This window comes from Puma concolor, chromosome C1, assembly GCF_028749965.1.
Source record: "Puma concolor isolate L17-30 chromosome C1, mPumCon1.1.hap2, whole genome shotgun sequence".
Classification (NCBI taxonomy): Eukaryota; Metazoa; Chordata; class Mammalia; order Carnivora; family Felidae; genus Puma; species Puma concolor.
The window spans coordinates 180,250,445-180,265,823 of record NC_141674.1 but is presented as its reverse complement, the minus strand read 5'-3'; the positions used below and the strand labels follow the sequence as shown (position 1 = coordinate 180,265,823).

Here is a 15,379-nt window from a genome sequence, read left to right as displayed (position 1 = left end):
TCTGCCACCTCCCCAGAGAAAGGTTCCTGGGCTCGCGCGGCGATTTCCCCAGCTTGAATCCGGATACAGGCGGCGCGCTCCCGCACGCAGGAGCGCGGGGCGCCAGCAGGACACCCTCTCCTCTGGGCCCGCTCTCCCCTCTCTGCCCTGCTGCTCCCGCTCCTCCGCCACCTCAGCCCTCGCCGGCCGCAGCTCGGAGAGACGCCACCCAGCCGCGGCTGGCACTCGCAGCCCGGGGTCACGCACTGACGAGGGGAGCTAGATCGGGGAGCCCTAGACCGGACCCAGAGCTCGGGGTGGGGGGGGGGGGTCGTGGGGCGGAAAGTGAAAGGGCAGGTGGTATATAAAGCTGTGAGAGTCGCCCACTCTGGAGCCCGCGCTTCTCCCCCGAGCCGTCCCCGCCTAGCCGCACTCGGGCCAGCGCCTGGCGAGCTGGCCCATCTGTGGCATCCGCCGTCGCCTCCTCCTTGCACCTCCTCGCCGACCCCTCCCTCGCGGGACCTGCATCCCGCTCCGCCAATCAGCGCCCGCCTGCCTCTTCCCACGTGATCTCGGGCGGGCTAAGGACCTGCTGCTTCCCAAACGCCAGAGGGATGCGGGCGGCAGAGCGCGAGAGGCGGCTGCGGGGCTGTGGGGCGCTTTGACTCTCCTTGCACGCAGCCTCCTTGGACTCCTCTCCTCCGCCCTCCGGACTCCGGTCTTCTCGTGGTCCCCTGGCTTCCCAGATCCCCCTCCTTATGGCAGCAGCCCCCCGAGTCTCCGGCGCAGCTTCTCGGCGGACGACCCTCTCGCTCCCGGGGCTGGGCCGGGTCACTGGATGTTGCTGAAACTCCGGAGACCATGCGCGGGTTTGGCTGCTGCTTCCCCGTCGGGTGCCACTGCCGCCGCCGCCGCCTCTGCTGCCGCCGTCCGCGGGATGCCCAGTAGCCCGCTGCCCGGCCCCCGCGATCGCGTGTTCTTCGGAAGCCGTTTGCTACTGCAGAGTTGCGCGAACTAGTCATGGTGCTGTGGGAGTCCCCGCGGCAGTGCAGCAGCTGGACACTCTGCGAGGGCTTCTGCTGGCTGCTGCTGCTGCCGGTGATGCTACTCATCGTAGCCCGCCCGGTGAAGCTCGCGGCTTTCCCTACCTCCTTAAGTGACTGCCAAACGCCCACCGGTTGGAACTGCTCTGGTAAGTCCACCACCCCAGCGCCCGACCCCCTTCGGCCCCGCAGAGGGGACGCGTTACCAGCGCAGACCAAGCCCACCTTAGTGCGTCTCCTCAGCCCCGTGCCTCTTACTGCCCCAAACCTCTCGGACGACCGACCTCCACCCCGAGGAGCACTGGGAACCTTCCAGGCCGCTGCGGAAGCTGGGGCGGGGGGGGGGGTGGTGGTGACGGGGTCTGGGGTGGGCAAAAAGTACACGTGTAGGAACCTTTTGCATCCTTGCCCTTAGAGCGGCGGATATTTTAAGAAATACTGGACGGGATGGTTTTGTGGATCCACCGAAATGAGCACCAGTCCTTGGGGGCTGGGGGGGTGGGGGGTGGGGTGGGGTGGGGGGTGGGGACTAAAACAGAACCTTTCCATCATGAAAGGAAAAAGTCTAGCTAAAACGAACGAGAAATAACTTTATGGGAAGGAACAAGCGAGAAAGCGATAAATCCAAGAGTGACTGCAGGGGAAACACTGATTTCTGGCAAAAGTGCCATGGGGTGCCCTGGTCTTGCTTTCAAGACCAGGTCACACGGATTCTAAAGGAGCTTGGGGTTTAAGAGAATCAATATCTCTCTCTGTCTTCCCCTTTCTCTCTCCCTTTCCCTCTCTCCGTCTCTTCCTCTCTCCCACATCCTCCTTCAAAGACGTGTTTTTGCAGCCCAGAGATGCTTCTCTCTTGCCTCCCCAAGCTGCTGATGGGGAAGGGAAGTTGAGAAAAGAATCAGTCGTCGGTCTCCCAGGCCTGGGTGGGCATAGCCGAGGCGGGCAGGCTCCTGCGGGCGGGCGGAACCGACCCCGGGCTGACTCCATTTCTGGGCAAGCTTCCTCCGAGTGGGTCCGGCGCTCTTCTTGCTTGCCGGGGTCCCTTCAGAGTCTGAACGCGAGAGCTTGGCAGGCTTTGCTCAGCCGAAGCCTCCCAAGTACATAGGGCCCGAGGATGGGAGTTGCTGTACTCCGGGCTGGCTTTGCATTTCAGTGTGACAGCCCAGAGTATACCCGGGCGGGATTGTGGTGTGATTTCATTGGCATTTTAAATTGCATTCACATGCCTGGGTATTGTCCCCTAGGTCTGGTCTGTTCTAGTTTTAGCAAGCGTGCACGTAATTTTTCATCTTCTGTAAATATAATTCTGCTGTAGTTAAATCTGGCTCTGAACAAAGTGGCTTCCAGGGATGTATGTGAGCTGAAGTGTGTGTAACTTTGGAGAGGTGGGAATGGCCAACTGTAACTCATAGGATGAAAGAACATGTAGTCCTAGGTTGTTACTGCCATGAGGAACATTATTATGCATCATGATAGTTTGTGCTTTTTTAAAGACAGGTTGAGATTTGCACCCTGTTAGATTTGGGTCAATAGATTGCCTTTGTTCTGTTTTTGGCAATTTCTAACTTTGGTATTTTTATAAAATTTAGCATGTCTTCTTTAACTTATTCCTAGTTCATGGGCGCATGTATGTTATTTTTGAAAAGCTAAGTTCCAGTTTTCAGGTGTCTGGTCACTTTTTTAGGTGCTTTATCATAGGGCTATGAAACAACCTGTGCTTGAAATGAATGGTCACAGCTTTGTAGACCAACATGCCTGGTTTGCTTCATCCCAAGTACAGTATCGCTTTAGGAAATAACTAACTTAAATGGGAAATTGAGGTTGGCAATCAAGAGATGTACTATGAGCCGGATATCTTAAGGAGATTTGCAGAGACTAAAGAGAATAAACTTGTTTTCAAGGCAGGTTTTCAAGAACCTGGCACCCCCCTCCACCCTGTTAACTTAGAGGTGATCAATCTTCATTTGAGCCAGACAGACCATCACAGAAAACACTGTGCCTGTTTATCTTTATTATTGGGGCTTTGTTTCCTCTTTGTCTGGAGAAATTCCAAATAAGGGGTTGCTTCAGACCTTAAGGCAAAAGAATGATTAAGGATGGAAAAATGGTAAAATGACATTCAGAGACCATCAACAGCTTTTTTCTAAAATGTAGGCTTGGTGGGGGGGGGGGGGTCATAAACTGTACTCTACTTAATGAGAAAAAAAATAAAGAAGCTGGGGATCAAGTTATAAACCTTCATTCACTGCTGCCAGTATTAACTCTGGCTAAAATAAAATAGCACAATCAAAAGAGAATATTAAAAGATAATTCATTAAAAAAGAATTGTGAAAAAAAAGAAATGAATATTGATCACTTAACTAGATTTTGGAGGTTATCAGTAGAGAATGACCTTGCAATACAGCTGTGGTTAATGGAATAAAAATTTAGAGCAATTCTTTTAAAGCTGCAAGATAGTGCTTTTGTTGTGGTTGTTTTTAAAATCTGTAACATCTTTAAATGACTGGAATATTTTCTTTAAATTTGAGGTTATGATGACAGAGAAAATGATCTCTTCCTCTGTGACACCAACACCTGTAAATTTGATGGGGAATGTTTAAGAATTGGAGACACTGTGACTTGCGTCTGTCAGTTCAAGGTAAGAAGTCTGATATTTGCGTCTTCTTCTTCATTGATGAGACTACAAAGAAGGGATCTCCCTTTACAAACCATCACTTGGCAATTTATAGCTGTGCAAGCTAAGAGGAAAGCTGGCACCAAGCAAAAGTGTTGTCCTGCCAAGAGAGCCAACGGATGTCAAAAAGACATAGCTTTTTGGAGAAATGTGTATGCCAGAGTTATAAATGCCACTGGAGGTAGAAAGTTTCAGGTTGTTCCTTTGATGTGTCAGAAGCAAATTAGGTTTATGTGTCCCATCTAGCAAGAATTTTATAATTCAACAACTGCTGGGGATAGTAGCTACAACAATCAATGGATAAGAAGTGTGGATTTGTACTTTTGTTCTTTTTGATTGGGGCTGTCTTTTTTTTTTTTTTTTTTTTTTTTTATCATACTGCTCTGTTTTAATGGCCTTGGGTCTTATGATCCTGGCAATCCAGTTAAGTTTTTAAAAATTTTTTTCAATGTTTATTTATTTTTGGGACAGAGAGAGACAGAGCATGAACGGGGGAGGGGCAGAGAGAGAGGGAGACACAGAATCGGAAACAGGCTCCAGGCTCTGAGCCATCAGCCCAGAGCCTGACGCGGGGCTCGAACTCACGGACCGCGAGATCGTGACCTGGCTGAAGTCGGACGCTTAACCGACTGCGCCACCCAGGCGCCCCCAGTTAAGTTTTTAAATGAACTCCTTATTAGCGTGACTTCAGAACTACTGTGCTAGTTTTGGAAATCTTGGAACTTATTAGTATATATCAACTTTTCATGGGTATCACGTTGAATTACAGCTAGATCTCCCAAAAACCCGAAAGAGTGCAAATAGCTGCAGGTCATTTTATGAATGTTAGGAAGATGGAGTTTGCCTCATGTTAAAAGAATAAATAAAATAATTTTTTTGTAAATAGAATGGGAGACTGTAGCACTTGTATCATCAAAACTACATTATGCGTATCTATTGAAGATAGAACTCATGTCATTATTACAGCCATCATCTAACAAATGCTTTATACCACGTAAATTATAAGCCCTCTTTTCTCTCAGAATGTTTACATAAGCATATGTACCCTCAACTACCACAGCTATTGTATTAATGTCTTATATTCACCTTTGAGTGTTGCTGAATTACTTTTGTAAATACACATGAAATCTAACATAAGGTTCAACCAAGAAATACGTGCATAAACAAAACTATATAAGTGAGATCAGGTAAAACTTCCCAGACTGGGTAAGCAAAACTAAAAAAATAAGAAAAAAAATGTTACAGAACAAATGAAAACATTAAAGTGAAATTCAGGTCTAAAAACTTGTTATAGTATGCAATATTTAGAATTGTTGATGAAATTAAATATTTTGAATTGAATTTGACCTCCCAGTGAAAGAGATAAGGGAATTCAGATTTAAATATAGTTTGAATGGTTTGTAGATAAGTTAAAAGCTTCTTGCAAATTATTTTCTTCTTTCTAAGAAAAGCAATAAAACAACTAATATTTGCAAAGTGCACCACCTCCTGGTGGGTGAATATTGCTGTGACCACACTACAGTCTTTCAGACCATATTATAGTGTTAGAAACATATTTGTGCATATTTAATATGCACGTGACACGAACCTCTAAGGTCTCCAGCCGCACTGAACAATGTAATTATGTTTTTTCAATGAACTACATGGGAGAGGTAGAGCATGAAAACTCTCCAATTCATACTTTCCCCAAATGTTAACTCAGGGAAAAGTACATTTGGACAAATCAGTAATTAAAGGCCCAAAGGATTTTGTGGATTTTCCCCCTTACAGTTTGTGATTCCCATAAATTGGTCTTACTTTCATGACCCAGGGTAGGCATAAGAAGTGAATTCATGCGCAGTATAAAATGAACCAAAAAGAATGTTCCTCAAAGGAAAAACCATAATTCTAACAAGATTTCGACAAGAGAAAAATAATGGAGTTCACAAAATTCTAAATGGGTGCATGCTACTACAAGGAAATGTATAGTTTTCTTATTAAAGAAACTGTATTCAGTTTTCAGGTTCCACAAAGGGTTTTGGTAAAACTTTTTATCAACAAAAATATTTGTGCTTTTCATGTTTTGGTCAGCCAGTTACATTTGTCATTAATTTAAATAATTGTTCAGTGGAATTGATTGAGGAGAGGGCAATGAAAACAAGTTTGAATAAGAAAATAAATTTGTTTTTTTAATGCCTATAGTATTTAAATTTACTACTAGATTTTACTGCTATTAGCTTATGCTTTGTGACAGATGTCAGTCTGTCAAGAGAAAATAAACATTCCCTTCATGGAAAATTTAGACTCTATACATACTAAGACTGTAGAGTGGCTGATTTAGGTTCAAGATCAAAGAAAATGCACAAGTTGTGCAAAGAATAATAAGATATTTTAGGCTAAGAGTATCTTGATTCATTCCTTTCTAGTACATTCCAATGAATTTGAGGTTTTGGTGTGTGTGTGTGTGTGTGTGTGTGTGTGTGTGTGTGTGTTTTCCCTCCATATAGATAGATGATAGATGTCTTGAGAATCTATTTCCTATATCCTAGTCTAAACTAGCTGAGGTTATCTACTCCTAGTCTCCTGTGTTTATGGATACAGTCACAAATTCTTTCATTCAAATTAGAATGTGAACGATGGTCATTCTGTCTGAGAGATAAATTTCAAAGGGAAGCGTGGGTGTGATCTGTAGTTTGCCAACTTGGATTATTATTGAAGCACTAAAGAGAACATGTATTTGCCTTCACTTCTCTTAGATGATCTAAAATAAACATAGGGGCATCTGGGTGGCTCTGTTGGTCAAGCATCCAACTCTTGATCTCTGCTCAGGTCATGATCTCACTGTTTGTGAGATGGACCCCCCACAATGGGCTTTGTGCTGACAGCGTGGAGCCTGCTTGGGATTCTCCCTCTGCCTCCCTCCCTGTGTGCCTCTCCCCTGCTCCTGGGCGTGCTTTCTCTTTTCTCTCCCTCTCTCTCTCTCAAAATAAATAGATAAACATTTAAAAAATTAAATTAAATTAAATTAAATTTAAATTAAATAAACACATTCTACCCTTTACTTGTCACAACTGAGTGAGTTAATTGTTTTATCCTCCTTTTACCGATGAGGTAATTCAGGCCCATCACCATTATTAAGTGGTGATCTTAAAGTAAGAACCTAGGTCCTTTGACACCAAATCTAATTTTTTCCCAAGACATTATACATGCAAAAATACATGAAAATATCAGTAACAGCAACAACAATACCAAATTATTGTAGACAATTCAATATCACAGGTAGTACACCTGAGTTTTTGGTGATGATATGAGTTCCAGAAATGGCCTGCAGCCTCATTTCTATCTAAATACCAGATGACATGCTGATAAATCTTCTGATAAATCAGTTGTGGAGAGGAAAATTTAGAGACAGTTGGATGGATGGATAGGTGGATGGAAGGAAGGAAGGATAAAGTAAGAAGAGAAGGAAGGAAAAAGGAAAGGAGGGAAGGAGGGAGGAAGGACCATATGCAGTTTTTCATAGATAGCACTGGTCATACAATGACCAGTTATCAGTTTGTAATTCAAAAATATGATGAAGTTATGCTTTTCAGATATTATTTAATTCAGATATTAAATGTTTTCATTTAATAAGCACGTTTTAGATCCGCAGTTCTTCCACTTACTAGGACTGCATAACAAATTGCCCAGAACTTAGTGACTTAAAAATAATGAACAAAACAGGTGAACATAAGGGAAGGGAAACAAAAATAATATAAAAACAGGGAGGGGGATAAAACAGAAGAGACTCACAAATATGGAGAACAAACTGAGGGTCGCTGGAGGGGTTGTGGGAAGGGGGATGGGCTAAATGGGTAAGGGGCACTAGGAAATCTACTCCTGAAGTCATTGTTGCACTATATGCTAACTAATTTGGATGTAAATTTTTTAAAATAAAAAATAAAATAAAATAAATAATGAACCTTTTTTTTTTTTTTTTTTTTTGCTCATGAATCTACAACTGGACAGGGCTTGATGGAAATATCTCATGTCTGCTTCCCTTGGCATTAGCCGAGGAAGGGAGAGAACTCAAAGGCTTGGTTCTGTACTCTCCTCAGGGCTCTCACTCATAAGTCTATCAACTGGAGACCTGGGTCCTCAATGTGGATCTCTCTGTGTGTGTTAGTTTGGCCTACCTCATACCACAATGGCTGGGTATTAAGGGCAAGTGTCCAGAAAGAGAGAGAGAGCCAGACAGAAGCTGTATCCTTTAATGACCTAGCCTGAGAAGTCACACAGAGTCACTTTCACCATAACCACAGGCTTGCCCACTCTTAAAGTCGTATTTTCTTTCATTTAAAGAAATGTGGTTACAGAGAAGAGAAAGTTGCTTATTGAATGATCAAAGGATTGGGACATGTGCAGGTTTTTTATCTTTTTCTTTTTTGGAAGAGAAACATACCATATCCTAAGCCATTATTCTTAAGCCTTTGACAACTGGGAATATAACAAGAATTCACTTAACATCTGTGGAGTGCCTTCTACATGCCAGATTCCATGGAAAGTGCCAACAATCTAGAAAATGTAAGTTATACCTAGCTTCTAGATGCTGAAATCTCAGCTAAAAGAAATCTTCATTAACCAAACAAGCAATAAATCATATGAAAAAACTTCTCGCATACATTTTTTTGTTCATTTGTAGTAAAATGAATTCCATATATTCTAGAGTGTCAAGTCATTGAACCCACCAGTGTGATATGTAGCTACTTTCTTAAGCAATGTGGACACTTTGGAGCAAAACCATTCCACTGGAAAACACATATTTGGAAAACAAACTTAAGATTTTTACAACATCTTAAGAAAAATAGGATCACTGTTCCCCTGAGAGGAGGTTTGTACAACACATACATTTATGGGTCTAACCATCTGGGCCTGAGTCTTGTTTTTTTTCTCTTACCAGCCAACTATGTGGCCTTTAGCAAATCACTTAACGTCTGAATCTGTCCCTTCATCTGAAACTGAGCAGTATTATGATTACCACTAAAAAGTATTTCCAATAATTTGGCATATTTTAACATAGTACTTAGCCTATTTTTATGTACCAGGGTATCCTGTTTTCCTTTATTTCTTTAATTTTAGACACGTGTGTTTAGTATCAGCGTTAGACGGGGTGTCAGCTGTACTCAAAACAATACATACCATGAGAGACAAATAGTTAACGTTTCTTTTCCTACATGGATATTCCCAGGTATTTTAGAAACATGACTCTGTTAATCCTCCTAAATGTCCTAGTTAACCACTTCAGATGGGGAAACTGAGCTATAAGCTTGTTAAATATTTAACTGTTGAGTGATGTCCACAAGGTCCTACACCGAGGCAGTGAGAGAAATTGGAGAAATGAGGACCAGACTTGCACTCCTGAGGCTTAAGGATTTAGAGTATGCTTCCTCCTTGCATTATTCATATTAATGAGTGCAAGTCGTGGTACTAAAGGCCAAAAACATCGTGCTGGTAATCTACAGTTGAGCTCTCTTCAGCTCCATACAAATCTCCCTTTTGGCTTGTGCATGGAACTTGGCAGCTCTGTTTTTAGCACTGTTCACATTTGGCTTACCGCGTCCTTCAGAAGTGGCATAGGAACACTTTATCAGTTTATTCCATATTTTAAGATGCATGTCGGCATTGTGTTCTAGCACTTGTCAGAGATAATAAATACTTCCCACCCCTCACCCCCTGTCCGCTGACTACATCTGAGTATTCTGCAGAAGTAGATGAGAAAGATAAATAGAGAGGTTCCAGGGGTTGGAAAGAAGAAAATGTGGACCCAGAGTAATGTAAGCAGGTTTGAAGGTGGAGATTAACAGGTAGCCAAGGACAAGAATGCCAGAACCTGAGCATGAGAAGCCAACTAGTCCAGCCATCACACTAATTTTGATTACCTTCTGCCTACTGAAAGTGTCAGCAAGACTATGTCACCAGTTGTTCACTTCTCTCAGATCTCTCCTCCATGTGCTCAGATACCATTTTAATGTCAATGGTTCCTCACAAATCCTCCCAGGCCATGTTTCTGACATGAGCACCATTTATGTGGTACTACGTCAGTTCTGCTCACTGGAAGATTGACCTATGGTAGGTCAATTCTGAGATGTAAGTTAAAAAATCCACATATGTTGGGGCACCTGGATGACTCAGTCAGTTAAGCATCTGACTTCTGCTCAGGTCATGATCTCACTGTTTGTGGCTTGGAGGCCTACATTAAGGTCTGCACTGACAGTGCGGAACCTGCTTGGAATTCTGACTCTCCCTCTCTCTCTGCCCCTCCCCTGCTCTCTCTCTCTCTTTCTCTCTCTCTCTCTCTCTCTCTCTCTCTCAAAAATATGAAAACATTTTGAAAAATGCGTATATATTTTAGAAAGCTTGTGGAAGGCAGCCCTTATATAGGTTATCACCTGATCAGAAGTGAATACCTATTTAAATATCCTCATTAGTAAAAGGTTCTAATGAAGTTTAAATATAATCACATAGGATAGGGGTGCCCAGGTGGCTCAGTTGCTTAAGTATCCGACTTTGGCTCATGTCATGATCTTGTGGTCCGTGAGTTCGAGCCCTGAGTCGGGCTCTGTGCTGACAGCCTAGAGCCTGGAGCCTGCTTTGGATTCTATGTCACCCTCTCTCTCTGTCCCTTTCTCTCTCTTTCTCTCAAAAATAAATAAATATTAAAAAAAATCATTAAAAAATATAATCACATAGATAGACTGAGTCTGGGAGCCAACAGTATAACTGTGAAAAGGAATTACTGCATAGAGAGCTTCCAGAATATGTAGATTAGAAATTGTAGAAGTGCAGATTTCTAAAATATGTCATATTTAAAATATTTAAATGATTTTAATCACATGTAAGTAATTTCTAAATAGATGTGATTTAATACCTAAATCATCATGTTAGCAATTATGGAGATCATAATATGAGTGTCATACAATTTGGACTTACTATTGGGAGAAAAGTGTATCACTATTAATAAGTTCTATTTTAGTTTTCCAGTAACAGATACAAAGCAAGACTCATAAAATAAGACTTTTCATTTCAGAGAACATTGATTTATCCCATTTTATTTATAAATTACTAGGGTGATTAAGCCATTTTACATAAACAAAAAGAGCAAGAGTTAAATGGTTGATTGAGAGGGAGAAAGTACAGATATTCTAAGAAAATAGAGTAAAAAAATAAATTTCAGTTTTTTTTATTATAAGATCGTAACCTTACTGAAAATCTGTTCTTTTTTTTTTTTTTGGCATAAATCTTTGAGTCGAATTTAACTTATGATAGCGTTTCAGGTTTATTATCATATACATTAAAACTTTTCTAGCCACCTCACCAGATCACTGGTTAATTTTGTATGTACAAAATTATGTATGTACTTACAGCCATGAGAAATCCAAATCTTTTAGTAAGAACTAGAAACAGAAGAGTGTTTCCACATGCATATGTATGTATGATTTGCTTTACTTAGTTTCTAGCATAGGTGGGTATTTATAAGTAATCATCGTGGTTATTATGTTTGTTACAATTAAACAGTGAAGCATCAGTAGTAGTAATCATGAGATAATCACATCTCTAGTGTAATTAGCAGGTATAGGACACAGCCAAATATCTCTAATGCCTTAGAGTGTGATTATATTACAATGAGCATACCCTGTAGGTTGCCTCATTTACATTGTAAAATGTGTACTTTTTTGTAATGAGGTTGTTTTAAAAATGAACTTTTCTTTTTATGAAATATATATTAATAGTCATACTTTTCAATAATCAATCAAGTTTACATATATATGTTTTACATACTTATCAGTAAACCTTTCTTCCATAGTTACCGATTTTTCCCTTGTATTCCATTTGCTGTTTTTTTTCTTGCACTATATCTGTCCATATCTGATGATCTAAAGATACATGACAAATGAATTAGTAATCCAAATGTCTTACCCAAATATTTAGAAATGTGTAAAGATTAAAATTCAATAGAGAAAAAACATAGTAAGGCGTAACTGACTTCATTGGTATTGCAGCTATATACCTCTGCTCCAAACACGGATAGGCATTACTTATTTTTAATAACGTGAATGTTGTAGCGTGTTTTGATTCTTTCCACCAAGCCAGATGGACATATATCTGAAAAGCAGTATTAAATAATGTTGATACATTTTTTGCAACATCTTTTTACAATTGCTTGTCCAATCACTTTGTTGGAATTACCTGATCAATTCAGAAGCTTTTTTTCTCCCCCCGTCCCCCCATCTGAATCAAATGACTGATTGGCCCGACTTGACATTACTTTTCTGTATCTTTGAATGATGCCCTTGTAAGGTCAAAGACTTAATGGAAATGATGGGGATTACTGAAAATGAAAACAAGTACTTTCTTTTGCAAATGATTATTTCTGTTCAAGGTCTCAAAGGTATGCAGACTCCAGTAGTAACCATATGCTTATATCTGTGTGTTCCCCAGTGCAACAGTGACTATGTGCCTGTGTGTGGCTCCAATGGGGAGAGTTACCAGAATGAGTGCTACCTGCGACAGGCTGCATGCAAACAGCAGAGTGAGATACTTGTGGTGTCTGAAGGATCATGTGCCACAGGTATGTATATGATCCTAAAGACTCCCGAGACCTTTGGGAACCTTTGCTTTTCCTGTTATGTTATCTCCAGATAAATCGTTCAGACTCTGTACTGGCTGGATAAGCCTCTTACTCTTTCGCACAAGGCATGCATTATTCTTATTTTTGCCTCGTTTACATTTCGAATCACTTATGGAAGAAAGAGAAAATCTACCATAAGGATGTTGATTTTAATACATATGTTATTTAATGAAGTGCAGACAGTTGAATAATATAATTAGAGCTCTAGATTTACTGCCTATGTGCCAAATATAGAGAAACTTATCTAAGCACGGATAAAGTTGGTTTGTTTGTTTTGAACAATAGCATCATCTGCCAGAGGGCAGTTTTGCAGATCTGGGTTTGAAAGTGAAAGTTTGGGTAACCTCAGCAGCACTAGAAAATATGAGCTTCCTTCAAAAGTGAAAACACAGAATCGTGCCAGGGAAAGTCTATTTTAATGGAAAGATAACAACTATTAGATAGATCACACGTATTTTGTAGATAACAGGTGTTTTTCTATTCTAGGGAACTTTGTACAAAGTCATGTGTATGATGGTTGGGTCAGGATGGTAAATGAGCAAGGAGAAAGTCTTGTATTCTTTAAAAGATTATTTTAAGTCTGTTGATGGCTGGTAATTGATTGTGTTCCAAATTGTACCAGTGACTAGTAAAGTTCCTAAAAACTAGTAGAAGAGAATGATATTATTACTCACAGATGATGATGTAGGCTTTTTTGTTTTGGTTTTGGTTTTTAAGTAATCATTTCTGTTATATGATTCTTTCCCTCATTATGTGAACGTCCTTCCTGGTGCCCCACTTACCTCTTATTTGCTAGAGCAAATAGATCATTGCCACTTCATCTAAGAAGTAACGAATGAAAATGACAGCAACATGTGAGAGGCATTGGACTTGCTTCCCCAGTAGGGAGGAAGGAGGGCCAGCATGGTACTATCATAGTAGAGATGGGGGAAACAGAAAGAAAGACAGGGAGCAAACTAAATATGAAAAATCAATCTGCCATACCTATGGAGAAAATTTAAAGTGATACGTTAAGACGAATCAAATGGGGGAAAAAATGGAACCTCTGACTCTTAGAAGCCAAGAATGTTGGAGGCAAATACCAGAGAGTACTGAGAAAAGGATTTATCTGTTCAAGATCATTTACCTTATCAGTCTGTCTCTGACAGTAGCCAAATGAGAGTCAGTGGGCAGTTATAATAAAGAATCATTAAGTTATGGTATGGCTAGGAACATTTGGTGCCATAATCTTTCTTTCTTACTTGCCAACCTCCAACTTCTTGTAGGTTCAGGCAAGCACATTCTCCTGATTCACACAAATCTTTACATTCTAGTTCCTAATGTATTGTTTATACTATGAAAATAAAGAGTGAGCCAAGTAGAAAATTTAATCGCAGTTGAGTAATCCATACCTACCTGATTCGCATACTTAGATTTCTGTAGGATTTAATTAGTAAGCCAATCTTGCTGAATGTTTCCCATTGACTTAAAAATCTAAAAGGTTTTTGATCTGAATAATGATGGAGGGACCAAAGTAATTTTGATTAACCAGGTCTGACTGTAAATAAATTAGAGTTCTGACTTTTGATCTAAAAGAAATTTTCCTTCTTTGTAGATTTTCCATTTATTTTTAAAATGCTATTTGACACTGAATAGAGATGGCAAGTTGTGATGTCTAGGAATAAAAGCCAGTAGAAGATATAACTTTATTATATTTCATTGAACCTACAAATCTTTTTTTTTTTTTTTTTTTGTCCAAAAAATGGTTTCCTATTAGGCAGTCTGCTCAATAGTCTCACTCTCAGTTTTTTGTGTTGGCTAGGAGTTCAAATTTTCAAGTTCAACAACATGACTTCTTAGGTGTTTTTGTCTCATCAATAAGGATTTAGTAGACTGCTTGCCTCTGGTTTGCCAAGATGGCTTATTTTATATTAGAGAAGCCTCAAAACTTTTCATCACTATTTCATAATGATGCCATGGACCTGTGGTTATTTTTTCCATCTGCTCCTCCTTTCTTCCCTACTTACTTGATTTGTGTCTCATAAAACAAAAATTGTCTTAAAGATCATGTCCCTTCACTTTTTAGGAAGATACATGGGAAATACAAGCCAATATACTGCTGCCATTTTTTTTCTTTTCCCAAACCATGTGTATTTATTAGAAAACCTATAAATGAATAGGCAAGATGTTTACTCAAAACCTTAATTTTTATGTTCCAGGCACAGTGATAAGCATTTAAAACACGCTATTGTGCAGTAAGCCTCAAAACAACCCAACGACATAGACATTACTACACTCATTGAATAGAGGACAAATAAGCTTAAGGTTACATAACATTCCTTATGCTATCAAATGAGTAATGTTTGGAGATTTGAATCTGTAAGCTTTTACATATTTCCTCTTATGTGACTATAAGGATAAAAAGCTGAATAAGACATGGTTCTTGATTTTAAAAAGTTTACAGTCTTCAGAAGAAACAAGAAGCTGTACACATTTAACTAAAACATATAGAATATATTCGTGTTATAATATAACAACCTGTTAGGCTCTGATACTTATAAGTAATACTGAATTAAGCTTTAAAATTAATTCAAATAAATTTAGTTCAAATTTTAGCTGTGAAAGTATGTAAACATTGACCATTCAAGCACTGTCCTATCCAAAAGTGATGGTGCCATGAGTTCTGATGGTCAGTTCAGTTGACAGCACTATTCTACTATGGAGATGAATGCATCAGCCTTTGTTGATCTGTTACCATTAAACAGAGAAGGCATATGATTAAAATCCTTACTTGGTCATACATTTAGTAAGAAGGGTTTTTCTTATAAATTGTTTTACCAGTTAGCTTGCCTTAAGGAAAGACCCTGCTGGGCTAAAGACACAAGTTAATAAATGACTTGGCTTTCTGACTTAATACAGTGTTAGACTCTATGAATTTAGTGAATATGAGTCTCCACCAAGGCTGATTATTTAAACTACTACTCCTTCAGAAGTGCCATTTGATATCGTTCTTGAATCATTGAGATTTCCGTGTGAGAGGAGGGCATTTCAGACAAA

General features: G+C 40.1%; 1 protein-coding gene across 2 annotated transcripts in view; it reads left to right on the top strand.

Moving 5' to 3' along the window:
* Positions 1 to 566: 566 nt before the first annotated feature.
* Positions 567 to 15,379, top strand: part of TMEFF2 (transmembrane protein with EGF like and two follistatin like domains 2) — a 232,658-nt gene continuing 217,845 nt past the window's right edge. For both annotated transcript variants that reach the window (XM_086719176.1, XM_086719175.1), the window contains exons 1-3: positions 567 to 1,171; positions 3,551 to 3,660; positions 12,154 to 12,283. In XM_086719176.1, the coding sequence (XP_086575302.1) occupies positions 1,000 to 1,171; positions 3,551 to 3,660; positions 12,154 to 12,283 (412 nt within the window). In that variant the 5' untranslated portion in view covers positions 567 to 999. The remainder of the gene's footprint in view (positions 1,172 to 3,550; positions 3,661 to 12,153; positions 12,284 to 15,379) is intronic.